Source organism: Eurytemora carolleeae, unplaced genomic scaffold (assembly GCF_000591075.1).
Source record: "Eurytemora carolleeae unplaced genomic scaffold, Eaff_2.0 scaffold735, whole genome shotgun sequence".
Lineage (NCBI taxonomy): Eukaryota > Metazoa > Arthropoda > Copepoda > Calanoida > Temoridae > Eurytemora > Eurytemora carolleeae.
Window position 1 is genome coordinate 71758 of NW_019396629.1, and position 27807 is coordinate 99564.

The window sequence follows — 27807 nt, forward strand, 5'->3', positions numbered from 1 at the left end:
GTAAAACTATCAAATCTAGAAAACCTAAGGTATACATATATATATTTCATATAAATGTAGCTTTTGCCAAGTTTGAAGCTATTTTATGTCAAAGAAAGTTTTAACATAAATAGTTTTGGCGGCTTGCTGATGCCTTAATGCTAACTAGTTTTAAAAATATTTCATGACATTGCTAGTTTGTGACACAGCTTAGAAATGGTACAGCTAGCTTAACTAGCCTAGTTGCAAGCCTTTTCCATAGCTAATGACATGTATATATGCCAAAGCCAGTTTATGTCCAATAGCTAGCTATCATGTCAACGCTAGCCTATGTTGCAAAGCTTGAATATGTCATATAGCTAGCTTTTATGCCATGGCTAGCCTATGTCTTAGCTAGCTTATGACATGGCCAGCTCATGGGCAGCTGCATAGCGGCCAGTCACCCAATGGAACAGCTGACGCTCAATGTCGGTAAGCAGTCCTGAAGCTCCAATCCTATAAATAAAATTTGTAAATATCGATTTTTATGTCATTTTTAAATATTTGTTTTTGTTTTTTTTATACTAATATTATCATAATGGTGTGTTGTTGCATATTTTATAATTTTTCAGAAATTTTTCACATGAAAGATTTAGCTTTGGCAGAAGTTAGTTATTGTGGCAAAAAAAATATACAATATTGATATATATCATGTTTATATTACAGGGTTGCCCACGAAGAATCAGACTATAAAGACGACCATAAACTCTTTAAATATGACAATTCCAAGCTTGAAAGAAAGGAACATTTTATAGTTGAAGGAAATCATTAATATAATGAAACAGACAGTATAAATTCCGTACAGTCGTTTCCGAAGTCTCATCCTTTGTGGGTAACCCTATATGGTGCATTTAGTTATAAAGAATTGAACAGAGCAACCCTATATGGTGAATTTAGTTATAAAGAATTAAAGAGCAGGGAACTTTTATATGGCGGAAGTTTTAACAAATAGAACTCAAAAGATTATTATCTATAATTAAAGTAAAGACGACTTTCAGACCAAAGGAAGAGTTCAAAAGTTTTGAATAAAAGGGAGTAGGACTATGGGATAGGACTAGGGAGTAGGACTAGGGGGTAGGAATCAGGGACAGATGATATTCCTCATTTTAATCATAGATCATTATCCAACCCTGCCAATCATAACCTATCCCAACATTTTAACATAAGTACTTTATGATTCCCTTATCTTTGCAACCTGATGGTGTAAACCTTTGATATTTTAAATTCATATTTTGTGATCTTACATAATTCATAGTATGAAATATCAAAGGTCTGCGACATTGGGTATGATAAAACCCGAGTTTCTGGAAAGACTCAATTCCTTTGATAGCAACCTTATTTTAAACCGATTTTTAAAATCATTTCATAATAAACTAACTAACTTTAATGCTGATTTTCGTAAATTTTGACAGTTTAAACAAACTGAATTTTCTCAAGAATAAAAAAGAACTTATACCTAATACCGCCTGCTGGTTTGAAGCCAACAACAAAACCGGTTTTCTCGTGATACTCCCTAATTATCAAAATCTTAAGTGAGGGGTGAGGGGAAAGGCGTTTATTTCGCCCCCCCCCCCACAACATTTTATTTTAAACATGTTACATTATTTACATATTATGTAACATGTTTTTATGTTTCTTTTTGGCTTGTCTGTTTGTTTGCTGGTTTGTTTGTATCCAATAAACTTCAAAACGGCAATACTTATCAAGCCCCATTTTGTTGGTAAGGTTTTTCGTAAATGTTGTGAAAACCGATGGACAAAATCCGGAAAATCTTTTGTTGATGTTATTATTTTTGAATGTATGAGGAAGATCGGCAAAGAAAAGCTGAAACCATCCAAAAAAGATTTCTTTTACATAACTAATTTAGTTAAGATATAATTTGATTGGATGAAAACTGTGTGATGTATACCTGACTGCCCGGCACATAACCAACCCTACAGCTAGGATTGCATTCACTCCCTCCTTTCCTTCACATTACAAATTTTCAACAAAATGTTTTTTTTTCTGTTTTTGGATTAATTTTTATTTCACAAAATTTTTTTATTTCACAAAATGTGTTTTTTCTATTTTAGATTCATTTTTATCGCACAAAATGTTTTTTTTTATGTTTTTAGATTTATTTTTATTTCACAAAATATTTTTTTCTATTTTTAGATTCATTTTTATTTCACGAAATGTTTTGTTTTTAGATTCATTTTTATTTCACAAAATGTTTTTATTTCTGTTTTAGATTTCCTTTATTTCACAAAATATTTTTTTTCTATTTTTAGATTCATTTTTATTTCACAAAATGTTTTTTTCAGTTTCAGGAAAATTAGCTTGTTCGGTGAAATAAAATGATCGTTTTAGATGTCTTTTAAACAGCTTCTTAACAAATTTTAGAAAGAAAAATTACAAATAAATATTACAAAAATAGTATGTTTTTAAGTTTACCGAGGCCGATGTTAAAATGGTACCTGTACTAGTCTTGATGAAGTCGGAGCCAGCCATCATGCACACAAGAGAAGCCTAAACAGATACAAATTAAAAAATACATATTTTTCTTCAAGATTTTTCCTTTTTTCAACATTTTACCGCCTTTTTACCAATATTTTTAAAAATGATCTTTGAATATAAAAATATTAATTCTATTGCAAAAGATTGCAAAATCTCAATGAATAATTTGTTCAAACATTAAGTTAAACCAAATAATACTTAAAGATACCTTTTAATAGCAATTGGAAAATATCGCTTATTTAAGAATTGTTTTATTTAGTCAGAGGTATGTTAATTTACTGTACGTCCCTAGGGGCAATTAAGTAAAATGGCGACCCACTCTGCGTAATTTTCGTGAGCAAATTTGCGCATTTTAATCTCAAGTGGCTTTAGAACCTTTTAGTTTCAGATCATGCATCTAATTAAGGATGACAGTGATATACTTTAATTTCTCTTGATTTTAAACTAGAAAAATTAGGACATCTCCATCGTCGATGATTAAAAAAAGGTTTAAAGGGTATCGATATTACATATACAAACGTGTGGCCAGTTCCTATTTGATGCACATTTTTATCTGCATGCTTTATTTTGCACTAATACTGAAAATTTGCTGATTACAGCAAATGCAGAAAACCCCGGTAGAAATTATTTGAAAATATTGAAGGATCATCACTTTCGCCAATGTTACGAATAAATTCATTGTTTTATCACAAAAAATTGGATAATTCAGATTGTTCTTTAAATGTTATATTTATCATATTATATATTATATTATATATTATCATCATTTTTTACTTCTATGGGCCAAATAAAACTGAGAAATAGGAAGACAACTTATAAGTTTAATCTGATGCGTTTCATAAGCATATGCGATGTTTAAATGCAAGGAGTTTTACCAGTATAGCTTGAAAAAAAAATTTCAGGCTCCTTAGGTATGTGTATACACTACACACAATCACTGCGTTTTATGTCCATTGGAATGTAAGAAATCAAAACTTTAGTATGTTTGTCTTCACACTCCACAGTTTTCTTTGCCCACAGTTTAACCTTATATACGTTCTCCATGCTGCCAAGTTCCCCGATTGCCAGAATAGATTTCATATGTGCATCTCCACAAGCCTTCTTCATCTCTACTACCTCACTTAAAGATACGTAGCTGTGAGCAATTTGAAAGTGTACAATGTACTGTGCTGTGAGCAGTTTGAAAGTGTACAATGTACTGTGCTATGAGCGTGTGCACTATATAGTGTACAATGTAAAGTGTACAATTTGCGTGTAAAGTATGTGCCGTACAGTGTCCAATGTACATTAAAAAGTGTACAGTGTATAAATGTGCAGATAAAAGTTCACAATGTAAAGTGTACACACAATATACAGTGTACAGTACAAAATGTAACGTTAACAGTGTACAGTGCACAATGTAATGTTTACAGTAGATAATTCTCTATGTTACATTTACAGTGGACAGTACACAATGTAACGTTAACAGTGGACAGCACAACATGTAACGTTTACTGTGGACAGTTCAAAGTGTACGTTTACATTGTACAAAACACAGTAAAACATTTACTGTGGACAGTACACAAAATAACGTTTGCAGCGGACAGTACACAATGTACGTTAACAGTGTATTACACAATGTACTGTCCAATGTGAAGTGTACCTGTATAGTTCCTCCCATTTATGCTGTAAAGCCAGAGTTCTATTGATGACAATATCAATCTCACGTGCCCCAGCTGATACCGCCATTTTGATTTCCTCAACAGTAAAATTCAAATATTTTATATTTAAATCTTTTGACAATTTGAAATTTTTTGATTAAGAAATGTCAAAGGTATACAAAAGACCTGGGAACTTTAAAGTGTTGGATCATAATCCCAGGTGTTTGATCTCGATATCTAGAGTGGACACTTTTGAATTTTACGCAGAATCTGCGTGATCTCAATCGATTTGGATATCTGCAATTTTTCTATTCTTTTATTGGTTATACGCAAAATTCCCTGGCTTCTAAATGGCTCTGTAGTTTTACAACAGAACGAAATCAATGCTTGATCTTAATATCCGCAATTTAAAAATTCCCAGTTCAGGTTGCAAAGAAAAAAATATCAGAAAAATAGATTGAGCAGTTCCTTTACTTTACCGAATTATATACCTGTAATCTAGTATCTAAGCTATACTGTCCACTTGGGAATCCAGTTGCTACTGCGGCAACAGGGATCTAAAAGGATTGACTGACATAAAATTTTATCAGAATTTAAAGATATATTTTTTAAATTAAAGTTATCAAAAAAGAGTTTCGGCAATTAGAAATGGGGTTGAAAAAAACATTTTTACTGGCTTCGCGTTACTTTGTAAATAAAAAAAGAATTAAAAAAATATGTGTAACAAATCAGAAAATATGTGTAACAAATCAGAAAATATGTGTAACAAATCAGAAAATATGTGTAACAAATCAGAAAAATGTTCAGATATCCGAGCTTACATGAGATGCATTGTACTTCTGAAGGAACTGTACACATTCTGCCACACGGCTAGGATACACACAAACAGCTCCACAAGTTATATTGAGAGATTCAGCCCCCATTGCCTGCATATATGTACATATTTATATTGAGAGATTCAGCCCCCATTGCCTGCATACATGTACATATTTTTATGAAAATAACCCTTAGCCAGTAGTTATAGTATCTAGACATAATTTTTTTCCCCAGCAATATGGAACACTTTTATTTTTACTTTAGAAAACAACCCATTTTGAATGAAATAAATGATCCATTGAGTAGATCAGAAAAGGTCAAAAGCAGTGCTTAGGATCCATTCCATCTTGATGCAGATCCGGATCCTGGATTCACACTTTAAAACAATATCTGGATCCAGGACATGAACATAATCTCTCTAATAATCTCTCTTTTTTAACAGTTCAGATTTGAGGATTAAGAGAAAATAGATTTTTTAAACAGTTTTTGTTGATATTTCTCCCGTTGGATCCGGATCCGTATTAAGATCCAGAAAGCCAAAACGATGCAGATCCGATGGATCCATCAATTTCGAAAGTAATTTTTTATCTTTTTTCAAATTCTTTTTATTACAATTATATTTCTTTTAATAAAAAAATACAATTTTTGTTTTCTCATCAACTTTTTAATAGGTTATAAAAAAGCGTTATTTTCTGTTTAAACAAAGTTATAATTTTACAAATTGTTACAGAAGAACAAATATAACCTCTTGTGGATTTAAACAGATGTAAGTTTAATTGAAAATTTGTTACATATTCTTGAACATATATGGAAATTGGAGAAGCGGGTAGGAGATAATCTTAATATTAAATATATCTAATACTGTAGTGCCTGGCGTTGCCCGTGGAATTTTAAAATCCGTTGAAAACAAATTTTAAATGAAATTTTGAAAAAAAAACTTTTCGAATTAAAAAAAAAACATTTTTTGGACTATGTTACCCCCAAGGTACCTATGGGTTCCCTTAAACAAATCAGCCAATTTGGTCCAGCCGTTTGACAAGCTGCAGCCGACATATAAAAATATATACAAATGTAAATATGAGCTTTGTTATATAAAATAATCTAAAACTTTCTAAGAATGAAATAAAAATTATCTAACCTTTATCAAATCAGGACGAATAGGTCTAGCTGCCTTCAAGCAAAGTCTGGCTGTATTAGCAGGAGTATCATCACCTTACACAGATTTTAATTACAATTGCGCCGAACTATGAAAAATTCTTTAAAAGGTTCAAGTCAAGTAATATAGTAAACAAAATTAAAATAATTTATTAAAGTGTAGTGGTGATTTTTTTTACAATATTTTCAGGATGAGTTTGAGTTATTAATGGGACTGTTCAGGCAAAATGAAAGGGGATATAGGCTAAAGCCTAAAAATTTAATGAATTTATTGCAACTATTAATAGTTCTGTATGATGTCCCTGCCTCGAGAAATGGATATAAAACTGTAATATACAGATGTGACATGGTATTTGAACCAAAGTTTAACCAGATCATGAAAAGCAAATACTGAACTAACCTAGGGGTGCCTAGAAATTTATCCCTTTAATACCTTTTCAGTTGTGCACAAGTCTTTACTCAAATGATAATATCACTTTTGTACTTGATCGCTTCCTTTGTTAACAACAGGGGTATTATCTTGAAACCCCATTACCCAGCCCCCCAATACAAGAATTTTTGGTTAACAAGAGGGTTGTTGATTTCTTAAAAACATACACCCCTGGTGAAGAACATGTGTACACAATACACCCCTGGTGAAGAACATATGTACACAATACACCCCTGGTGAAGAACATATGTACACAATACACCCCTGGTGAAGAACATATGTACACAATACACCCCTAGTGAAGAACATATGTACACAATATAACCTGCTAATGTGGTCAAATCTATGCAGGTGACAGCTTTCAGCAACCAACCAGCCTTTAAAAAAAGAATATATGTCAACAACTACATGTCAACAACTAAAAGTTTTGAAATGGTAACATTAAAATAGTTAGTTTAAAGGGCTAAGGCTACATTGTCCCTGGACATACATCTGTTCTCAACATTATGCTAGGATTAGGAATGGGCACCGTTAGCCTTTTTTAAAACTGTTTATTAAGATTTTTGTTCAAATAATGGAATTGACCAACTTTTCAAACACGCAGAAAAAAGAACTTTCATTCAAAAACATCAAAAAATGTAATATCAAGCTTTTTACTTTCTGTAATTGTTTCATTGTTTCATTCAATTTTAAGCAAGAGAATTAAGAAAAGTTGCCATTATTTTTAGAACACATGTGTTTGTTCTTTTTGATTTACTGTTTTTTTAAAGCGGTACTTTTTGCCATTGATGAAGAAAAAAATTTAAAGAAACCAATGCCGATAAATTCTTTTTTAACTATTATTGACTTTTTGTAATGATTTTATTACTTTTTACCTCTTTATTGTCAAAAATTTGCTGAAATGGTAATTTTTAAAAACAACTTTGTAAATCACATTTTTGAAATCAGATATATCTAAATGTTAATATCTTCTGATTCACCTGCCACTGCTGCTTAACAGTTCTGGTTGTAGGTAGAGTAGCTGCCCTTTTCTTTACAGCTGGTAGATTTACTCTCACCTTTTCCATTGTAAACAAAATTTACAAAATCATAATATAATGCGGATGAGCAGAAAATCTACTGATAATGTGTAATCATATTATGATAATGTCACAGACTAATTTTTAATTATTTAAAAATCCATAAAAATTACTTTAAATTCTAGTGAATTGCTTATTTACTACACCTACAAGACTTAATGTACTATGGAGAAGTAACATGGGCATGAAAACACACTTTAACATTCAAAAAAGAAACTAATTTTGAAAAAAAAAATTTGAAAAAAAATAAATTAAAAAAAAAATTTTGAAGAAAAAATTTTAGATTCTGTATTTCCAATATTACCCCTAGAGGGTACCTTTGGGTTCCCTCAAAAAATTTCGGCCCATTCAGACCAGCCGTTTGGCTGGCTATAGGGAACATAAATATGAATGTCTTGTTTTATTTAATAGATAAATCTACACAAAACAAATAACTATTACATTTAAGAACATTCTGTATACCAATTTTAAATTTCAAAATCAAGTTTCTTTACCTGTTGGATCCATGCAAGATCCAGAGGCATACCAGGGTTGTGTGGTTCGTTTACCATTTTTTCTTTAAAAAAACCAATGCTTTGGGTTCATATTATGTAATTTAATTATTAAATGCTACATAAAAACCAAATCTCAAAAATACAGTTTTTTTAAAAAAAGATCAGTTAAAAAAAATGAACAACAGCTAGAATTAATTGTTGTCTTTAATTTCAACTAAAGCTTCAAAATTAAAACTTCATAATAAATTTCTGATTTATTCACCCTATTCAGCAGGGTAAGATAGAGCCAAGGTGAAATTCTAAAAAGCTAATTGATAACGTCATCTAAATAACATGCATTTCTAAACAGGCTAAGGAAGGGGGGGGGAGGGGTATGCAAAGATTTAGATCCCCCAGCCATTTAAGGGTTAATAACTAGCTAGCCTTAGCTGGTAAAATCATTAAAAAAAACGTTGGCAACATGGGGATTAAGAATGATATCTTGCTGAACCATTTCAAAACAGGAGGTGTTACAGGGTGTCCCACATCATATTGGATTGTGTTATAGCTTTAAAATGTGATATCCAGGACTAATTAGAAAATATCAAAATAACAAATTATTCAAAAAAATTGTATATTGCTAATTTAAAGATAGTAGATTTTCCGAGTATTATGTGCATATTTAAGTTTGGAGATAATCTAATTTGGTATGGGACGCTCTGTATCATACAATTGTTTTATTTAACACATCAAACCCTGAAAAAAGCAATTTACACTGTTCAAAAAGAAGATTTACTATAACTCTAGTAACTACTAAAATAATATAGTATAATTACATAATGATCTTTATTTAGTAATTTGTAAACTGCAATAACGCAGTTTTTATATTTCTTTGTTCTAATGGATGTGCAATGTGTTAATATAAAAAAGAAGAAAACAACTGCTTGCAACATAATTTAAAATCTTTGAATATCAGCTAGAGTTTTGAATTGGAAATAAAAAGTTGTTGCCTTGAAATATGGAATTTTTTATTTGTAAAATTTGATAACTGGTTTATTGATGATTGAAGTTTAATAATTCATTTGTAGAAATTGTAAAAACCACTCATAACTTAGGGTTAAAAATGAATTAGTTATATGGTCTTTATATTGAAACTAAAAAGTGTACAGAATTCAATTATTCAGTATATTTGTGAATTAATTGAATATTAATTTTTCTTCAAAAATTATTTTTGTGTAACTAAAGTTGATTATACCAACAAATTGGTTTTAATACCTGAGACTAGGAAAATTAAACTTCTTTTGACGAATAATGTATTTTGCAAATTGTTACCATGAATAACATGAAATTTAAAAACTATACAAATATTAATGCTGAATCAGCTGTAGCTTTAGTATAAAAGATGTTGTCTGCGAAATATCATCAGTCCAATCTTTAAATTAGACTCAAGATGAGATCTTTTTCTCTTCTTATACTCCTTCTAGGTATATGATTGTAGCTGTTCTGCCAAATTCACGATTAGTATCATAAATTTAACCACCTTTTGTCCAACATAACCAACCTATGATTCTTAACTTCCCTTGGGACAATTCAGTAAAACAGCAACCCACTCTGCAAAGTTTTTGTGAAAAAAATTGTGCATTTGCATCTCAAAATAGTACTTTGCCACAAATTAAGGGAATTTTACTTTACCAATGGTTCCCAAGACCAATTTTTCCTAAACATCCCTCACTGCTCTCTAGATGTTTAGAAGGCAAAATTGGTCTTGGGAACCCTTGGTAAAGTAAATTCCCTTAACTTCTCTCTAATGTATTTGTAAATAATTATTGCTGAGACATAAAAATCTGTCAACAAACCAATAAACTAACCACCTCCCCCTTACACTGTAGGTACATTTTTAAAAAAAATACTTCAGTTTACAACAAAAGGTTAACTTAAGGTATGCAAAAAGTGTTTATGTTTTAGGAGCAGTTGCATCAGAGCCCTTTTTCTCCATTGGCAAAGAATATGAGTTTGATTACAAGGTTAGATTTGATTTGTAAACTGTATAGCCTATTTCTCTATGTTATGGATAATTCGATAAAGATATCATGAAACAAAAGATTTAGAAGATCAAAACTGAAATCTTGATTTTTTATTTCAGGGGAAAATATTGTCTGGCATACCTGCACTTGACACTCATTTTGCTGGTCTGACAATGAATGCAAAAGTGATTTTAACATCACTTGAGTCCAACAAGTTCATGCTGAGAGTAAGTATCATACCTAAATTACAAATATTTAATTAATTATGATAGCTTAATACTCTGAATTATTTCATTTAGTTGAAAGATGTAAAAGCTGTCAACTTCAATGAAAGACTTGATGGTGACAAATCAAAGAATTGGAGAAATCTTAAGACCCCTGAGACCACTGCAGTTGATTCTGAATATGAAACTATTCTCCAGTCTCCCATTCAGTTTAACATGGTCAATGGTCAAATTTCCAATATTCAAGTTTCTGGAAATGAACCTGAATGGTCCTTGAACATCAAAAAAGCTCTTGTTTCTTTGATGAAGATTAGAACTCCAAATACCATTGAAGATCTTGACTCCAACAATGTTAGAAGCCAAACCAGAGTTCTTCCAAGTATTTGGAATGTTGTTGAGGAGGGAGTTGATGGTAAATGTGAAAATAATTACCAATTCACTGAAATTCCTGAATATATGGTTTCTGACATCTACCCAGAGATGGAGAATGGTAAATGTGGAGGAAAGAAAGTTTTCCAAGTTTCTAAGGTCAGAGATGTTAACTCCTGTGTTGTCCGCTCATCTTATCAGATCAATCAGCCAGGAAAATATCAATGTGCAACTGGTAACTGTGGATCCATGTGGCAGAGAACTTCTATGGTCAAATATGTAGGATGTGGAGAATCTGCCGAGGACATGGAGGTTCAGCTCATTCTTACAGAAGGGGAACTTCAACAAGATCTTTTAGCCATGAACACAGAGAGTGTTGTCACTGGAACAAGACAAATCCTCAAACTTATTTCTTCTAGAAGCACTTCTTCAGTTCCACAGATTCATTCTCCAAGAACTCTAGAGGATCTTCTTTATGAATATCCAAGAAACATTAACATGCACCAACAATCATCATCCAGAAGAGATATTGATAGCTACAGAAAGCAACAAGATCAACTTCAAAACCTAGAGAAGAACCCTAAATCTCAGAGATTTGAACCATCTCTTACTGAGGATGTGCTTGCCAAGATGTCTCCAGATACTCTTAAAGAGAAGATTGTCAAAGAACTTACTCAAATAGTTAGAGACCTACATGAAGTGGAGGAATTTGAAAAGAAGCAAATCTCTAACAGAGTTCTGAGCATTTCAAGAGTTTTCTCTCTTCTTTCTACTTCCACGATGAAGTCTCTTTATCAGGAAGTTAAAAGTGTGGGAGCTTCAGAGGAGGAGAAGGAAACACTTAGACAACTTGTTTTGGAAATAACTGTTATGTCAGGAACTAACCCTTCTATTATGTTCATAAAGGACCTTATAGAGTCAGAGGAAGTTTCCCCACTCAGAGCTGGCATTGCCATTGCCACCATCCCTCATTACATTGTAACACCTACCATTGAAATTCTTGACCAACTGTTTGAACTTGTTCAATCTCCAGTTGTCAACAAGTACACTATCCTGAAAACCAACTCACAACTGGCCTTTGCAACTCTTTTAAACAGAGCATGTATTGATCCTTACAGAGTTACCAGATTCCCTGTATTTGTCTATGGAGAATTTTGCAATTCCCAAACTTCTGAACTTACTTCCAAGTACATTCCATATCTAGTTGGTCAACTGAAATCAGATAAGGAGTCTGAAAGACTTGCAACCATTTTTGCTCTTGGAACAATAGGACATGAGTCAATTATCCCAATTCTCATGCCATACATTGAAGGCAAGGTAGAAACAAGCAATGCATTTATCCAAAGAATGACTATTTACTCCTTGAACACTGTTACCAAAGAACACAGAGACATTCTTCTTCCTGTTTATTCAGCTCTTGTTCATAACCCATCTGAGGAAAGAAATGTAAGAATAGCTGCTCTTTCTATGATGTTGAAAATGGAACCATCAACAGTTCATTTCCAAAAGCTTGCTACATCTACTTGGTTTGAGAAGGACAATGAATTCCATAAGTTTGTATTCTCTACCATTAAAACTCTAAGTGATATCAAGATTAATGAGCTGCCATCTTACAGAAAGGGACTTTACAACATGGTCAACAAGGCAAGGTCTGTTTTCCACCTGGCAAAACCAACTCCTGTTGTTATTGCCTCTACCCTAAACTACTTTACTGCTGAATGGCTTAAAGAACTTCAAGTTGGTTATGAATTCCAGGGTGCTTACACAAGTGGTAAACATATGAGAGGAGCTTATGCAAAACTTGAATACTACTTGGAAGAACTTAAATTTTCCCCAATTGAAGTTGCATTTAATGTTGAAGGCACTGGAGCGCTGTATGAAAAGTTTATAGAAGCTATGACTGGTTCTAACTATAATTATTTGAACAATATTCACCCTGAGTGGAGAGAAGCAATTTCTTCTCTAGAAATCAAAACACAGAAAGATGTACCTTTCATTGCAAACTTCTGGGGCAAAATGTTTGACGACATTCAGTTTGTTAATGGAGTTCATGCTGAGCATGTTGAGCCTCTTATTGGTAAACTGTCAACATATAATATTTGTGGAAAGACACCAGTTAACTTTGTTAAGGTCAACAATGCTGCACCCACTAACATTCTCATTCCATCAGATATTGGTCTACCAATTGTTATAGAATTCCATATGCCTTCTGTTCTAGCAGTTAAGGGAAATGTCAATGTTAATTGTCACCTAGGAATGCCTTCACTTTCTTTTGACCTTACAAAGAAATTTTCCTTCAGCTACTATGGTTTTGCTGGAACTGTTTCTCCATTCACCAAAGAACTTATTGCAGCTGGGCAAACTAAGAATTGGGATGTAAATTATCCTACTAGGGCCATTGTTGAAATGGAGATGGGAAAACTGAAAATGACTTTCAAGCCCAATGAAGAGGGACAAAAAGCTAGCAAAGATATCGATCTTTGGGCCCATTCAGTTAGGCCATTTGCAACCATTAAGCCCATGGTCTTCCTAGATGCTACATCTATTGTGGCTCATCCTAACACCAAAACTATTAGATCAGGAAGCCAAAAGAAGTCATATAACAGACAATTTGGAGAATCTCTTGGTCTTGATTTGAAAATTGAAATGGAAACTGAATCTGATATTTCTGATAACCAGTCAGTTCTTGATCAACTGAAATTGTATAAAAATAACCCGCTAAACATGGCTCTATTTTCCTGGACTAACAGTCCCTTAAACTTTAATGGAAAACCAAGCTCAAGATATCATTCTGTGAGAATGGTATACAATCCAAGAAAATCAACCACAAATGAAATGGAAATCAATCTGTCTGGCTCTATTGCAATGCAGAAAAAGGGACAAGCCCCAGAAGCACTTAATATCGATAATTCTGCAAATGCTGGTTCTTCTCTTATTCAGACCCAGCAGTTAGAAGTAAATGACCAGAAGCACCAGAAGATTCAAAAACTTATGCAGCAGCTTGATATTGAGCAAGGGGTTGGATTCTCTACTTCTGTCAATGTTGTTCTTAAAGGAGCAGAGCAGAAAACATTTGACTATTCTTTAACTGCTGGTAAGGGAATGCGTGGACATGAATCGAAATGGAACCTCCATCTTGAAAGCCATGACAAATGGAATGTCTGTGTTGAAGGTAGACTTAACACCCCAAAAATGGCCTCAAGGGATATTCAGCAACTTAAAAAGGATGATATTGAATACTTTTACAAGAACACCATTGGGTTTGGCAAAACATGTGATGAGTCTAAGATAGCAGTGACTGGAAGAGCTGGAGTATCAGAGGATCAGAGACAGGAAGCTGAACAAGCCTTGCCAAGTCAATTATGCCAAAAAGCTGTCAGAAAAGTTGAAGCTATCAGAGGAGAAAAGGAAAATGAGCAGAAAGAATCTAATGCCTACAAGAAGCTACAACAAGAATTAATTAAATATTCTCAACAAAAGCAGGACTCATGCAGACAAGCAATTCGAGATTATTCCACACTTGATAAGGTTAAATTTAACATTAGATTCTCCAACATTCCTCATAATGTCCAAAGATACTCAAGCTTGTTGGAATCTGCATTAAAAGGATACCTTATTCCCTACATTTCAAAGTATGAAGATCAGAGAAATACTAAGAATGAAATTGACATTGATCTAAAGTTCCACAACAAACTCCAGACTATGGACATGGTTGTTCACTTAGAGGAGGAAACTGTCATGTACCAGAACATACGCCTGCCTCATACTGTTAGGAATATTCTTCCTCTTGTTGCCTCAAAGAGACTTACCAGTGAAGCTCTTAGCAGAGTAATTGGTGGACCAGTTCACCCACAATGCAGAGTTGGAGATGCTCTTATAAAAACTTTTGATAATAACACCTACAGTTATGAACTTGATGACTGTTTCCATGTCCTTTCATCAGATTGTTCAAGACAGGTTAGCCATGCTATAATGGCCAAAGAGATTGATGGCAAAAAGCACATTAAGATGTTTACTCAAAAGAGTAAGCTATCAGTTGCACCTATGTCATCTTGGGCAGAATCTAGGCGTTCTTATGATATTGAAGTAGATGGAAGATCTATCCAATTGGAAAAAAATGAAAGGAAGGAAATTGAGTCTGAGCAAACTACATGGAAACTTGAAAGGTAAGTGTAATAACTGTAATTCAACCATTTCTATAGTTACTTGTTATTTGTAAACAACACATTTTTCAGGACATCAGATGATGTAATTGTCCTGGAATCTGATTACAATATTGTTACTCTTGATGGAAGAACAATTTGGATTGAAAGCACTCCTATCCAGAAATCTGGTCAACAATGTGGACTGTGTGGAAACCTGGATGGTGATCGAAAAGCTGATGTACTAAGTGCACAGTCTTGTATTGCTAGCAGTCCTCAGATAGCTGCCATTTCTTACAGAATCCAAAAAGAGTGTTCAACCTTGTCTAATGAACAACAAAAGCTGAAAAACCAAGTCTCTTCTTGTGAAAAACCTGAAGCTCAGAAGGCACCAATTACCAAACTGAATCAGGGAAAACTTGATAAGTGTTCTAACAAGGTGCATTCACTTGTCAAGCATGGAAGTAGATTGTGTATTTCACAACTTCCCATTGTCAAGTGTGGAAGTGGGTGTGTTCCAAGATCACAGATTAACAAGTCTGTTCCATTCACTTGCCTGCCTGCCAACAGAGCTAGAGTCAATGAGCTCTATGAAGAAAAGGTGAGAAACGGAGAGATTCTGCCTGAACTAAGAAACATGGATGTGACCTTTTCTGCTCAGATGGAAGTTCCTGTTTCCTGCACCCACCCTGGACTTTAAATTCAAAGTTTAGCACTTTTATTACTCAATATAATTAGGACTAAATTGCATGAATTACTCATTAGGGGTGAACAATTAAACAATTTTGGACTTTTTTAAGGGAAAAAATTTGGAATCCTTTTTTACATGGATATTATTGGAACAGTGTAAAATAAGCAAGTTTGAAATATTAAACATTTATCAATATCAGGCAACAAGTGTACAGAACAATTTTTCTTTTTCAACCAGCAAGTTACTGTTTTTGGTGCTGGCTCATAAAATGAAAAGGCAATATGTGCTGCCACCCAAGTTTGGGGATATATTTTGAAGATGATTTTTTTGATTAGGGCAGAAGGGAAATGAAAATTGAACATCAACCAGCTATGTTTCTGTCTTTTAATGATGTTAATCTGACAATTTATCATTTCCTTTAAATTCATTTATTGGATTTAGAATGAAAACAATCTAAAGCTCCTTTTAGAGACTAAAAAACTTTAAAATATCCTAAGCTTTTTTAAATACCTAAAATAATAAAAAAAGAAAAAATGATAATTTTGCTGAAATTAAATGTTCATGTAAAAAATTGATAGGAGGGGTGGGGGAATCCAAAAATCTTTCACTAGGATGGACCCAAATTTTCTTCTGCAAGACCAGCCTTGAAAAAAATAAAAAGGGAAAAGAATTTTTATTTATCCCTTAACATTTCCTATAAAACAGAAGAAGTAAATTCATTGGAAACTGGAAATTGGACTGTATAGTGTATGTGTACCTTTAAAGAATCCAAGAAGCCAAATTTTTTGAATTTATGGTTCAAATTTTGCCCCCCACCCCACCCCCTAGAAGCTGTTAAGGGAATTTGGGCAATACAAAAATTTTACGCTTCGCGCATATTTTGACCCCCTCCAGATTTATTACTGTATACGCCCTTCACTTACTTTAAATTAGGGGAGGGTGGTGGGTGGAGGAATTTTGATTGAATGTAAGTGTAAAGAATTAAACAAAGGAATTGAGTCTTAACCTCAAACAAAATTTGCCATCCCTATATGTATTAGCAAATACAGAATATATATGCAAACCCAGCTTATTTCAAACTTTTATTTATTTGATCCAACAGAAAGAATTCATAGTTTGAAATATGAGGAGTTTACAACATTGGGCTGCAAAGATTATGCGGAAAGAGAGGTTGTGGGGGTGCCGTGGCCAAAAACTCAGTTCCTTTCACTTCAGTTTTCTTGTATAATTAAAAACTAGAATGTTTCACTCTGTTGATTTGAGCGTACACTGTAAAGTGTGGACTCTGTAGGGTAACTCTAACTCAAGAATTATAAACCAGTCAAACAGGATTAGTATACTTTGTACTCTATGAACTAATACATTCAGGATTCCAATGTATTCTTTGAACTCTCACACCACAGAGTTTTAAACAGGGTTACCCAGAACGGGTGAGAATATAATGACGACATAAAACACATAATTACACTAAATTTTTTTAGAAAGATGTTTTTTCTGTTATAAAACAATATCTCGTCTCGTTCTCTTAAAAGCTAGCTAAAATAACAATATTTCCTGTATAACTTTTACCATATAAAGAAATAAGAATTTCATAAGAGTCTGTTAACAATTCGATAAAATGTTCTGATTAGAGTTATAGGCTAGAAACCATAAATTAATGATTTTGTAAACAGTTAATATTTGTTTTTACTTGCTATAACTGAAAATTATTTATGGTAAATACAGGGTGTCCCACGAAATATGACAGTTGTTGAATAGTTTCGAATGTCTTCTTCCATATACTGTTTTAGATATTGAAGACATTTTGCAGCATATTTCGTTAAAAAAATCTTTTACTCAAATATATTTTAATTTGATATCAATTTTATTATAATTTGACTGCCATATAATATTTTTTACTATGCATTTTGGTATCAAGCAACTAAATAAATTATGGAAGAAGACATTTAAAACTATTCACTAACTGTCATGTTTCGTGGGACACCCTGTAGCTTAAATAACTCAAGATAGAGCATATGTATTCAGTTTTTCAAATTGAACTGTACATAATTACAACTGCAAGCTGGAGTATACTTCAAAATCATCAGAGGCGTATTCAGGGGGGGATATTGGGGCTCAGCCCCCCCCCCTCCCCGGGAAAAGTGGAGGCTTTGATTTTCAGAGGGGTTTCAGCCCCTAACGGTATATATAAAAAATTTGAATTTCTAAAAACAAGCATTGTAAAACATTTTTGTTTGCTTTCGTTTCGGTTTCACTGTACTTCCAGTCTCAATTTCTATCATCTTAAGATATAAACTTTGCTTGTATAAACAATTAAATTCATATTATCTAGCTTAGTTAAAAAAACTTGAGCAAATTTTTTATCAAAAAATAACCCCTGAATATAGAATATAAATATATTTAAATGTGAATAGCGTTCATTGCTTAATAATATGTTTTTTTACCTTGTATATATTGAGCTGCAATCCCCCCTCCCTGTCCCCACCCCCGCAGCTTGAAAAATGTAAATTTACAGGTCCCTTGAAATACGTACATTATATAGCACCACAAACAATTTACAAATTCATCCTAGTGCTATTGCTTGGAAACTCGAGCTTTGCCGGGAAGCTATAAAAGCACATTCCAGTGGTTGGGAGAAATACCGTAACAACAAAAACTAAATAATCAAATAATACATTGTGAACATTGCCAGTCCATGAAGTAACTTGATAGACATTTATAATAGTTGTACAAATAGACAGACATAAACCGTACTACGCTGCATTCAATTGTTTTGGTTATAAACCGGATCTAAATGTATTTAAATACATGACTAGAACATATAAGACAAAGAAAGTAAAACAGAAAAAGAAAAAGAAAAAGTACAGAGAAAGCGAGAGAAATAACAGAGGTAAGGGTAAAAATGTGGAAAGAGAAAAGAGAAAGGGAGAAGGAAGAGGAGAGATGAAAAAAGAGAATTAAATTAGAGTAGGAGAATAGGAAATTGTGGGATCAATATAGAAGTTAAATTAGAGTAGGAGAATAGGAAATTGTGGGATCAATATAGAGGTAAAATTAGAGTAGGAAAAATAGGAAATTGTGGGATCAATATAGAGGTTAAATTAGCGTAGGACAATATTAAATTGTGGGATCAATATAGAGGTTAAATTAGAGTAGGAGAATAGGAAATTGTGGGATCAATATAGAGGTAAAATTAGAGTAGGAAAAATAGGAAATTGTGGGATCAATATAGAGGTTAAATTAGCGTAGGACAATATTAAATTGTGGGATCAATATAGAGGTTAAATTAGAGTAGGAGAATAGGAAATTGTGGGATCAATATAGAGGTAAAATTAGAGTAGGAGAATAGGAAATTGTACGATCAATAGAGAGGTAAAATTAGAGTAGGAGAATAGGAAATTGTACGATCAATATAGAGGTTAAATTAGAGTAGGACAAAATTAAATTGTGGGATCAATATAGAGGTTAAATTAGTGTAGGAGAATAGGAAATTGCGGGATCAATATAGAGGTAAAATTAGAGTAGGAGAACAGGAAATTGTACGATCAATATAGAGGTAAAATTAGAGTAGGAGAATAGGACATTGTACGATCAATATAGAGGTTAAATTAGAGTAGGACAATATTAAATTGTGGGATCAATATAGAGGTTAAATTAGAGTTATAGGAAAATAGGAAACTGTGGAATCAATATAGAGGTTAAATTAGAGTAGGAGAATAGGAAATTGTGGGATCGATATAGAGGTTAAATTAGAGTAGGAGAATAGGAAATTGTGGGATCAATATAGAGGTTAAATTAGAGTAGGAGAATAGGAAATTATGGGATCAATATAGAGGTTAACTTAGAGTAGGAGAATAGGAAATTGTGGAATCAATATTGAGGTTAAATTAGAGTAGGATAATAGGACATTGTGGAATGAATAGAGGGGAGCTTAAAAAGAAGGGAAGTATAGGACGAGAAAGGGAAGAGACGAGAAAGGGAAAGACTAAAGAGTGAATGAAGGGGTGAAGTACCAAGAAAAGGAAAAAAGGAAAGAGGGAATCAGGAGAAGGGGGGTCAGGGCAGATTGAAAGGAAGAGAGTTGGGACAGAAATGTGGTGTTTGGGTGGTGATGATACACGCTACTTTATCTTCGGTCTGAGTAATTCAGATTACACAAAACTTTGCTTGTTTTTAAGGTTCGTGGTATTTTTGCCATTGGGGAGTTGTACTGAGTTCCCCAAACAATTATTTTGAGGCAAATCGGTAAAGGACTTCATGAGTTATGATCGGACATCCTAACAAACAGACAAACAGATATTATTACTTTACATAAAGATGGATTATTTAAATTTTTATTTTCATAGTTCTTTAAACATAAAAACTGTTTTATGTAATTACAATGCACAATTTACTATAGTCTTTAACTAATGTACTAATTGTACATGCATAATGTACTTGGTTGTTTTAAACATATTATGTACACATCGTCTCTACGATCTCAATACTGGGAACTGTGGATCTCCTAAAAAAATGCAATCAATCATCAAAATTCGATGTAAATTTTACAAAGCTAAAATTCTTTTCAATAATTCTTATTAAATGTCGGTCGTCAATTTTCAGAAAGAATTGGAGGATTATTTTTAAACGGAATGATGGATTTCATTGATCGTTTGCAAGGATTGTAAACAGAATTTCAAATGAAAAAAGCCTAGTTTTAGTACCAATTCACAAGAATATCATTTCAACCTTTATCTGAATAGGTGAGGGGTAGGGCTGGGCAAAGGTCCGGTATGCCTTTAACTCAAAAAGCTGGTTTCCTGGGACTGTAGAGATGGGCACCTTCGATTTATTTTCATTTTTTTGTTTATTGTTTCTGAACGACCCTTTTTTCAATTGTTCAAAAAATAAATGAATTCGTTCGTTCTCAAAATTATCGTTTTTATTTGTTTTTCCACTGAACGATCGTTCAGTAAAATCGTTCGTTCCGTCAAATTGTTCGTTCAATAAAATGATTCTTCAGTAAAAAAAAAATTAATTTTAAATCATTAGTTTCTGTTTTTTCGTTAATTTTTAAAAACCGATCATTCTTTGAATTATCCATTTTGTTCGATCATCGTTCGTTGCTTTTCTGAACAACACCTTTTTTCATCCCTACCTGGGAGGGAGGGGCGGGGAGTCCATGCCAGGTGCAGGTGGGCGGGGAACCAGAGTCTCCTTCCTAACTTTATTCTTTCATTTTAATCATTCAATTTTAATTTAATATAGACATTTTTAAGAGACGGCATGGAACACCAAACTAAAGTAAAATAAAATCTTTTATGTTTTCAATCACAACTCCTTATATTAAAGGGAGTGTTCGCGAAAAATGACCTTTCATTTTAGGCTTAATGCGATAAAAAAGCGCTTTTGATCGATACCAAATTGTTTAAAGAACTATTGTTTTGAACATCTTATATGTAACCGGGGTTAAATATTTGTTCTGATAAACATAAAAACTAGAAGAGCTACGAGGTCACAAAGTTGTACCAGTACATACTCCTCCTGTCTAGTTTGCAGTGATGGTGGAGAATATTTTCATGGTTTCATACAATTTAAAGAATATTTTCCTTTTGATCGGAATTTCCATTTTCTTGTTAAACTCTTCTACTTTCTCCTTGTCCTGGCTTAAAGGGGTAACCTTGGTCGCCTTATCCTTACCCCTTAATAAATATTTGTTTTGGTGTTATTATTATTAATTATTATTAATTCCCAAAGAATCAGTTTTGTCAATTACCATTATGTCAACTGGCCCAAATATGTACACTGAACAGTTAAGACCACTTTTTAAATTTTTAGTAATTTTGATTTGACATTTTTAAAACAAATTTAGTTTGCACAAAATATACATTTTTAAATGTATATGCATAAATGCTAGAAAGTTGTTTTCTAGAAAAATTGCTTTGAAAACAGACTGGGCACAACTTTTAATGTTTTCTTATGTCTGAGTTTCAACATAGTTTAGGTTTACAGCAGCAATTTCAAATAGATTTTCGCGACAGGAATTACGTTTTATGGCCTGAAATTTTCCAATGAAAAACTGGGGTCTCGATTGAAAATCTCGGGTTGGTCTCCAATGAAAATTTAGGGTTTAAAACGAAAAGTTTGGGGTTTCCAATGAGAATCCGGGGGTCTACAATTAAATTATGGGGGTCTCCAAGAGACGATCATACGGGTCTCTGACTCCCAATATTGTTCGCCATAAACCCACACCCTCCATATATTATTTTTTTTAGACAAGGCCGATTTCAAAGTATTGCACGGGAAATATTTATTTTTAAATATCTGAATAGACGTTAAGTTTATTTTAAGAAAACATTATATAACAATGATTGCCCCCCCCCCCCTCAGCCCGTTGTATTTTTCTTCAAAATACGTCTCAGGCTCTATATCTTATTTTGTTTACAATTGAAAACTGGTTTCAAACAACAATATGCAGTATGCAATTGCAGTACACAGTTCGGAAACAATATGAACGGAAAGTATGAAAATCTAACAAGTATGTGCTCATTGTGGTAAATTTAAGCCATTTGACATTATGGTAATTGACAAAACTGATTCTTAGGATTAATTCTTGTGCAGATTAACCCAAAACTTCGGAGACATCAAAAGAATTTATAAAATGTCGTTCTCTAAACCTTCTAATAATGGAATACTGCAGATATTTAGTTTTTCAATTGAATAATTAAAGAAATCTCTTCTATTGACTGATATTTCATGGCTATTTATTTTATTTTTACAATTAATGAGATTTAGGGTTTGATGAAGGTTGGTGAGGGAGGGACCCCCCCCCCCCCGACGCCATGAGCCTCCACTATGCAGACACGAGCCTCCCAGATTTTTTCGGCAGATCGAGCCTCCGCTATGCAGTAATGAGTATGTGCAATACATCAAAATGTACCTGGGTAATACAGGAGGTTTTTTTTAAACTTGTCTTTTAAGAAAATATTATAAAACCCATCAGAAATTGGCAAAACACATTTTATAAATTCTTTCGAAGTCCCAAGTTCTGTATTACACTGTAGGATTATTATTATTACTGCTAATTTATTATTATTATTATTATAATTATTATTATTATTATTATTATTACTATTATTATTATTATTATTATTATTATTATTATTATTATTATCATTAATATTATTATTAAAAGAATTATATTTATTTAATATTTTACACAGAGTATGAATTGTTAGAAAATGTGTTTATGATCTATTAATACTATTATTTGCATTATAATTCATGAAATTATAATCGTATTGGCATTATCACCATCGCCATTATTACTATTTTTATCTTCATCTTTATTATCATTAGTATTTGAATAGTATACTAACCAAGAAACCTTGAACTGGTTTGCAAAAAAACCTTGTCGTGTGAAGCTGGATATTTGCTGTGCAAATACTGCATGCAGAATAGATCTAAATATTCAATAATTTTACTATTTAAGGGACCGTAATCTTAAGGGACCCTCTATGCAAAGATGGCAATGCCCGATTCACAATGGAACCCGTAAAAAAAGCTTTGTCTGATCAAGAATGAATTTATATCATCGTTTTTAATTTTGAAGACTGATTACTTTCAATTATGGTTTTAAAAACAAAAGATGCTTGATAATTTCTTCTAAGGAAATAAGCAGAATTAAATGGTAACTTGAAATTCCCTTTAAGCCCTAAAGTAATAAAACTGGACACTCGCCTCTAACTCTAATTATCTAATCGCTATCACTTTGCAACCTAATGGTGAGTTCGGATTGTGGTTATTTCGTTAGAAATTTTTACACATCTTTTCTCTGATAGGTTGTTGGAGTAACTTTTATACTTGTTGTTAAAATCAAAACTAGAGAAGTCAAAAGGTCTGAAAGTCGTACCAGTGATGTCGCCAAAATTAAGATTATTTCAAATGACCTGAGAAGATTATGTGTATGGCCAAGGAGAAAAAGAAACACTGCAAGAGGTTGTGGGGTATTCACTGAATAATAATAAGTTAAAAATAATAATATGAAAAATTAATAAATCGCTTTAACTAACTTACAAACTAATTTACAAACTGGTTTACAAACTGGTTTACAAACTGGTTTACAAACTGGTTTACAAACTGGTTTACGAACTGGTTCACAAACTGGTTTACAAACTGGTTCACAAGCTGGTTTACAAACTAGTTTACAAACTAGTTTGCAAACTGGTTTACAAAGTGGTTTACAAACTGTCTTACAATACAATTTTATTTGCAAATTTACCTATCCCCCATTTTGAAAGTAAAAGTTCAGTCAAACAGGGCCCCCACATCACCACACAAGCTGCCAGGGTTAACCACTACCCACCAATTTTAAAAATTCAATTAAATTTACAAATCAAACAATTTAAGAATTTTATTATAAAATGTTTGAATTAAAAAAATATTTTTTAAATTGATTTTCCTGGTGGTGACTGGACGTTACAAAATAAACTTTTGCTTTTTAATCAAATATTTAAAATAAAATAATTTTTCACAAAACTTATAATTGAGGTTTAATATTTTTATTTCAGAGCAAATATTTTCCTTATAATTTCATGATGAGTGTTTTTCACCGCTGAGTCGAGATCAAAGTTAATTTTTTCAAATTCATCATGAAATAACATAAGTGAGAAATTAAGCTTTTTGGCATTAACACATCGGCAGTGTTTAAAGAAATCCAGTAAGCCAAATTGGTATGAACTTTTTCGATAAGAAAATATTTCTTTTTAAATTATGTTGTATCTTTAAATTAATCATATATCTATGGTTTATTTATTACCTTGAAAACTTCACCTAAAAAGATCGATTCTTAAACAACAAAATAAATATCTTGGCAAAAACAATTGCCTAAACAACATAACAATCAAATGTTAACATTGTTCATTCCTGAGGTAATGAAGACGTTGAGTGAGGTTGTTATAAGAACAGGAGTAGCAAAGCAAAGGAGAAACAGCAGGATAAAGTAGTAAGAAACAAATCTAGAAACAGCAGGATAAAGCAGAAAGACACAAATCTAGAAACAGCAGGATAAAGTAGTAAGACACAAATCTAGAAACAGCAGGATAAAGTAGTAAGAAACAAATCTAGAAACAGCACGATAAAGTAGTAAGTCACAAATCTAGAAACAGCAGGGTAAAGTAGTAAGTCACAAATCTAGAAACAGCAGGATAAAGTAGTAAGACACGAATCTAGAAACAGCAGGATAAAGTAGTAAGAAACAAATCTTGAAACAGCAGGATAAAGTAGTAAGACAGGAATCTAGAAACAGCAGGATAAAGTAGTAAAACACAAATCTAGAAACAGCAGGATAAAGTAGTAAGACACGAATCTAGAAACAGCAGGATAAAATAGTAAAACACAAATCTAGAAACAGCAGGATAAAGTAGTAAAACACAAATCTAAAAAAACAGCAGAATAAAGTGATAAGACACAAATCTAGAAACAGCAGGATAAAGTGATAAGACACAAATCTAGAAACAGCAGGATAAAGTAGTAAGAAAAAACAGCAGAATAAAGTGATAAGACACAAATCTAGAAACAGCAGGATAAAGTGATAAGACACAAATCTAGAAACAGCAGGATAAAGTAGTAAGACACAAATCTAGAAACAGCAGGATAAAGTGATAAGACACAAATCTAGAAAACACATTATTTCCCTACATATTACTTATAACTTGAAAATCTAAAAATATTAGAGTAGCATTTTTTTTAATGACAAGTGTTTTATCAAGGGGATAATTTGAGTTCAATTGTAGGGATAGCCTGTTTTATCAAGGGGATAATTTGAGTTCAATTGTAGGGATAGCCTGTTTTATCAAGGGGATAATTTGAGTTCAATTGTAAAAAATAAAAATGATTTTGAGGTCTTAGATAATATATCTGTCTTGAAGGAAAGAGTTTTTTAAAGTTTCTCCAAAGAAATCAGAATTATTCGTAATCTATATAGTGTAGACCTACAAACTGTGATATTATTATTATGAAATTATGAAATATATTTTGAAAAAATTTAATCCGACAATTTACTGGTTTAAGTTGAAGAAATTCAAAATATGGGGGACCTAAATGATAAATATTCATCTGCTGAATCTAGGGTTTGCATGAACAAAACGTCTTGCGGAAACAATTCGAAAATTTTCATTCGTACTTCGCAAACTTTTTAATGAAATTTCGGATTTTTTTCGCGAATGAAGCAAAAATTGCGAAAACAAAACGAAATTTCGCGAAAAATCTTATCTCGAAAATTACGCATTTCGCGAAAAACATTGGTGTTAAAGCTGTAATTTGTCTTTTTGATGAATTTTCGCAAAAATTTAGCATTTTTCTCATTTCTAATTTAATCGCGAAATTTTAGCATTTCTTATTTTGCGAAAATTTTGCATTTTTCGCTGCAAACCCTAGCTGAATCACAATTCTCAGAATTTTTAAAAGCGGCTCAAATATTGTTGGTTCCACTTAATTAATTTGTAATTAATGTTTCAAGATTTAAGCCGGCGCTCAATTTAAACCGGTTTTTGAATAGTTTGAGACTCGTCTCAAATTTATTAAATTCGGACTCTGGCTAACATATTTATAGTCAATTAACCCTTCTAACTAATTAACTATACAGCTGAAGTGCTCGGCGGTGCCCGTGAAATTGAAAAAAAAACTTTTAAAAAAATAGAATTTTAGCCTTTGTTACCCTGGGATACTCCTGTGTTCCCTCAAAAAATTCAGCCTATTCGGTCCAGCCGTTTGGCCAGCTATATAAATCAGAACGAGAGTAATATCAAATTGAAGATTTTATTCCAGGGAGGGGGGGGGGCATATATATAGACCCTTCAGTCTTGTTTAAGGGAAATTACTGCAGGAGAAATTTATTGACTCGACAATTCATATTGTTATTAAACTTTACTTCTCTGATGTCACTCTACACTGTGGGCTGGCATAGATAGGATCCTCTTTAGGTAGAAGTTCAACTCTTTTAGTTGTGGTGGTCTCAGGACCTTCAAGAGTTGCTACAGCTCGCCTGTAAGAGAATAACATTATTATGACCTGCACAAATTTTACCATGTAAATTCATAAACTCATTTTCTAAACTTGGTTTATACAATTTACACATCCAATAAAAACATTTTAGCTAATCTAAGCTATCTGCGAGACTTTTGATTTTCATACAGTTTGGATTTAAGATTCAATGCGCGACTACTATATTCTAACTCTTAGAGCAGAAGGATGAACTTTTGGCCAAACGGAAGATTGGGGACGCATAACATTAGTTTGATTTTTTAAAACACAAATCCGGGGAGGTCGTCGCGTTAATGAAACTTTTTTCTCAAAAATGCCATTTTAACCTGCTAAAGTAGGCCTAATATTCGAATAGATGCTCAGTCTCCTTTCCAAGATTTTCAAAAAAATCTAAATCATAATTTTATTTTTACGGTTAATACAACAAAATAGAATAAGCAGTGCTCATTTTTATGATAGAATTAAGGATTTTTCAGAATAAAATACAAAAAGATGTTTGAATGTTTTTGAATCTTAGGACAAGGGACCGAGTATTTTTCAAGTACATTTTGAAGGTTAAAACGACATTTTGGAGCAAAATATTTAAACAAAACAGTAGTATTCCCTCCCTCACTTAACAGGATTTAACAGTAGTATTCCCTCCCTCACTTAACAGGATTAAACTGTAGTATTCCCTCCCTCATTTATCAGGATTAAACTGTAGTATTCCCTCCCCCACTTAACAGGGTTAAACAGTAGTGTTCCCTCCCTCACTTAACAGGATTAAACAGTAGTATTCCCTCCATCACTTAACAGGATTTAACAGTAGTATTCCCTCCCTCACTTAACAGGATTAAAATGTAGTATTCCCTCCCTCATTTAACAGGATTAAACTGTAGTATTCCCTCCCTCACTTAACAGGATTAAACAGTAGTATTCCCTCCCTCACTTAACAGGGTTAAACAGTAGAGAACAGTTTGTTACCTTCCACACTCTATTATCTTATCCTCTACAACCCTAGAGAACAGTTTGTTACCTTCCACACTCTATTATCTTATCCTCTACAACCCTAGAGCTCACTCTCGATTCATCGGATATCTTTCTGAACGAAGGAATTCAAAACAGCAATAGGATAATTATACATTAAAACTCTTTTTAAAAGTTTATAATTAAAAACAATACTTTGTTTCCAAAACTTTGTGCAAAACGAAAGTGTTTTGAACAAAAAAAAATTTTTATTGAGGTATAA

The 27807-nt window shown here is 32.7% G+C and overlaps 3 protein-coding genes across 4 annotated transcripts; 1 reads left to right on the forward strand and 2 right to left on the reverse strand.

Annotated features, from left to right (window-relative positions):
* Positions 1-1416: 1416 nt before the first annotated feature.
* Positions 1417-8229, reverse strand: LOC111706578 (deoxyribose-phosphate aldolase). Of its 2 annotated transcripts, none has more exons than XM_023479489.1 (11): positions 8129-8229; positions 7536-7613; positions 6881-6932; positions 6109-6182; positions 4976-5080; positions 4646-4711; positions 4157-4251; positions 3541-3634; positions 2475-2526; positions 1928-1985; positions 1417-1531 (listed from the first exon to the last, which is right to left on the reverse strand). In XM_023479489.1, exons 1-11 carry the CDS (start codon positions 8183-8185, stop codon positions 1432-1434), a joined length of 831 nt encoding a protein of 276 aa, XP_023335257.1. In that variant the 5' UTR covers positions 8186-8229; the 3' UTR covers positions 1417-1431. The 2 variants fall into 2 exon arrangements, with proteins under 2 accessions (XP_023335257.1, XP_023335255.1); XM_023479487.1 differs by having other exon boundaries at positions 7536-7628; positions 8129-8200.
* A 1258-nt stretch (positions 8230-9487) lies between these two features.
* Positions 9488-15614, forward strand: LOC111706580 (vitellogenin-2). Its single transcript, XM_023479491.1, has 5 exons — positions 9488-9591; positions 10073-10131; positions 10251-10358; positions 10431-14890; positions 14960-15614. Exons 1-5 carry the CDS (start codon positions 9558-9560, stop codon positions 15564-15566), a joined length of 5268 nt encoding a protein of 1755 aa, XP_023335259.1. The 5' UTR covers positions 9488-9557; the 3' UTR covers positions 15567-15614.
* Positions 15615-19875: 4261 nt separating this feature from the next.
* LOC111706581 (uncharacterized) lies at positions 19876-24150 on the reverse strand. The gene is made up of 6 exons (XM_023479492.1): positions 23818-24150; positions 23486-23549; positions 22916-22999; positions 21146-21238; positions 20695-20757; positions 19876-20061 (listed from the first exon to the last, which is right to left on the reverse strand). Exons 1-6 carry the CDS (start codon positions 23864-23866, stop codon positions 20013-20015), a joined length of 402 nt encoding a protein of 133 aa, XP_023335260.1. The 5' UTR covers positions 23867-24150; the 3' UTR covers positions 19876-20012.
* Positions 24151-27807: the final 3657 nt, after the last annotated feature.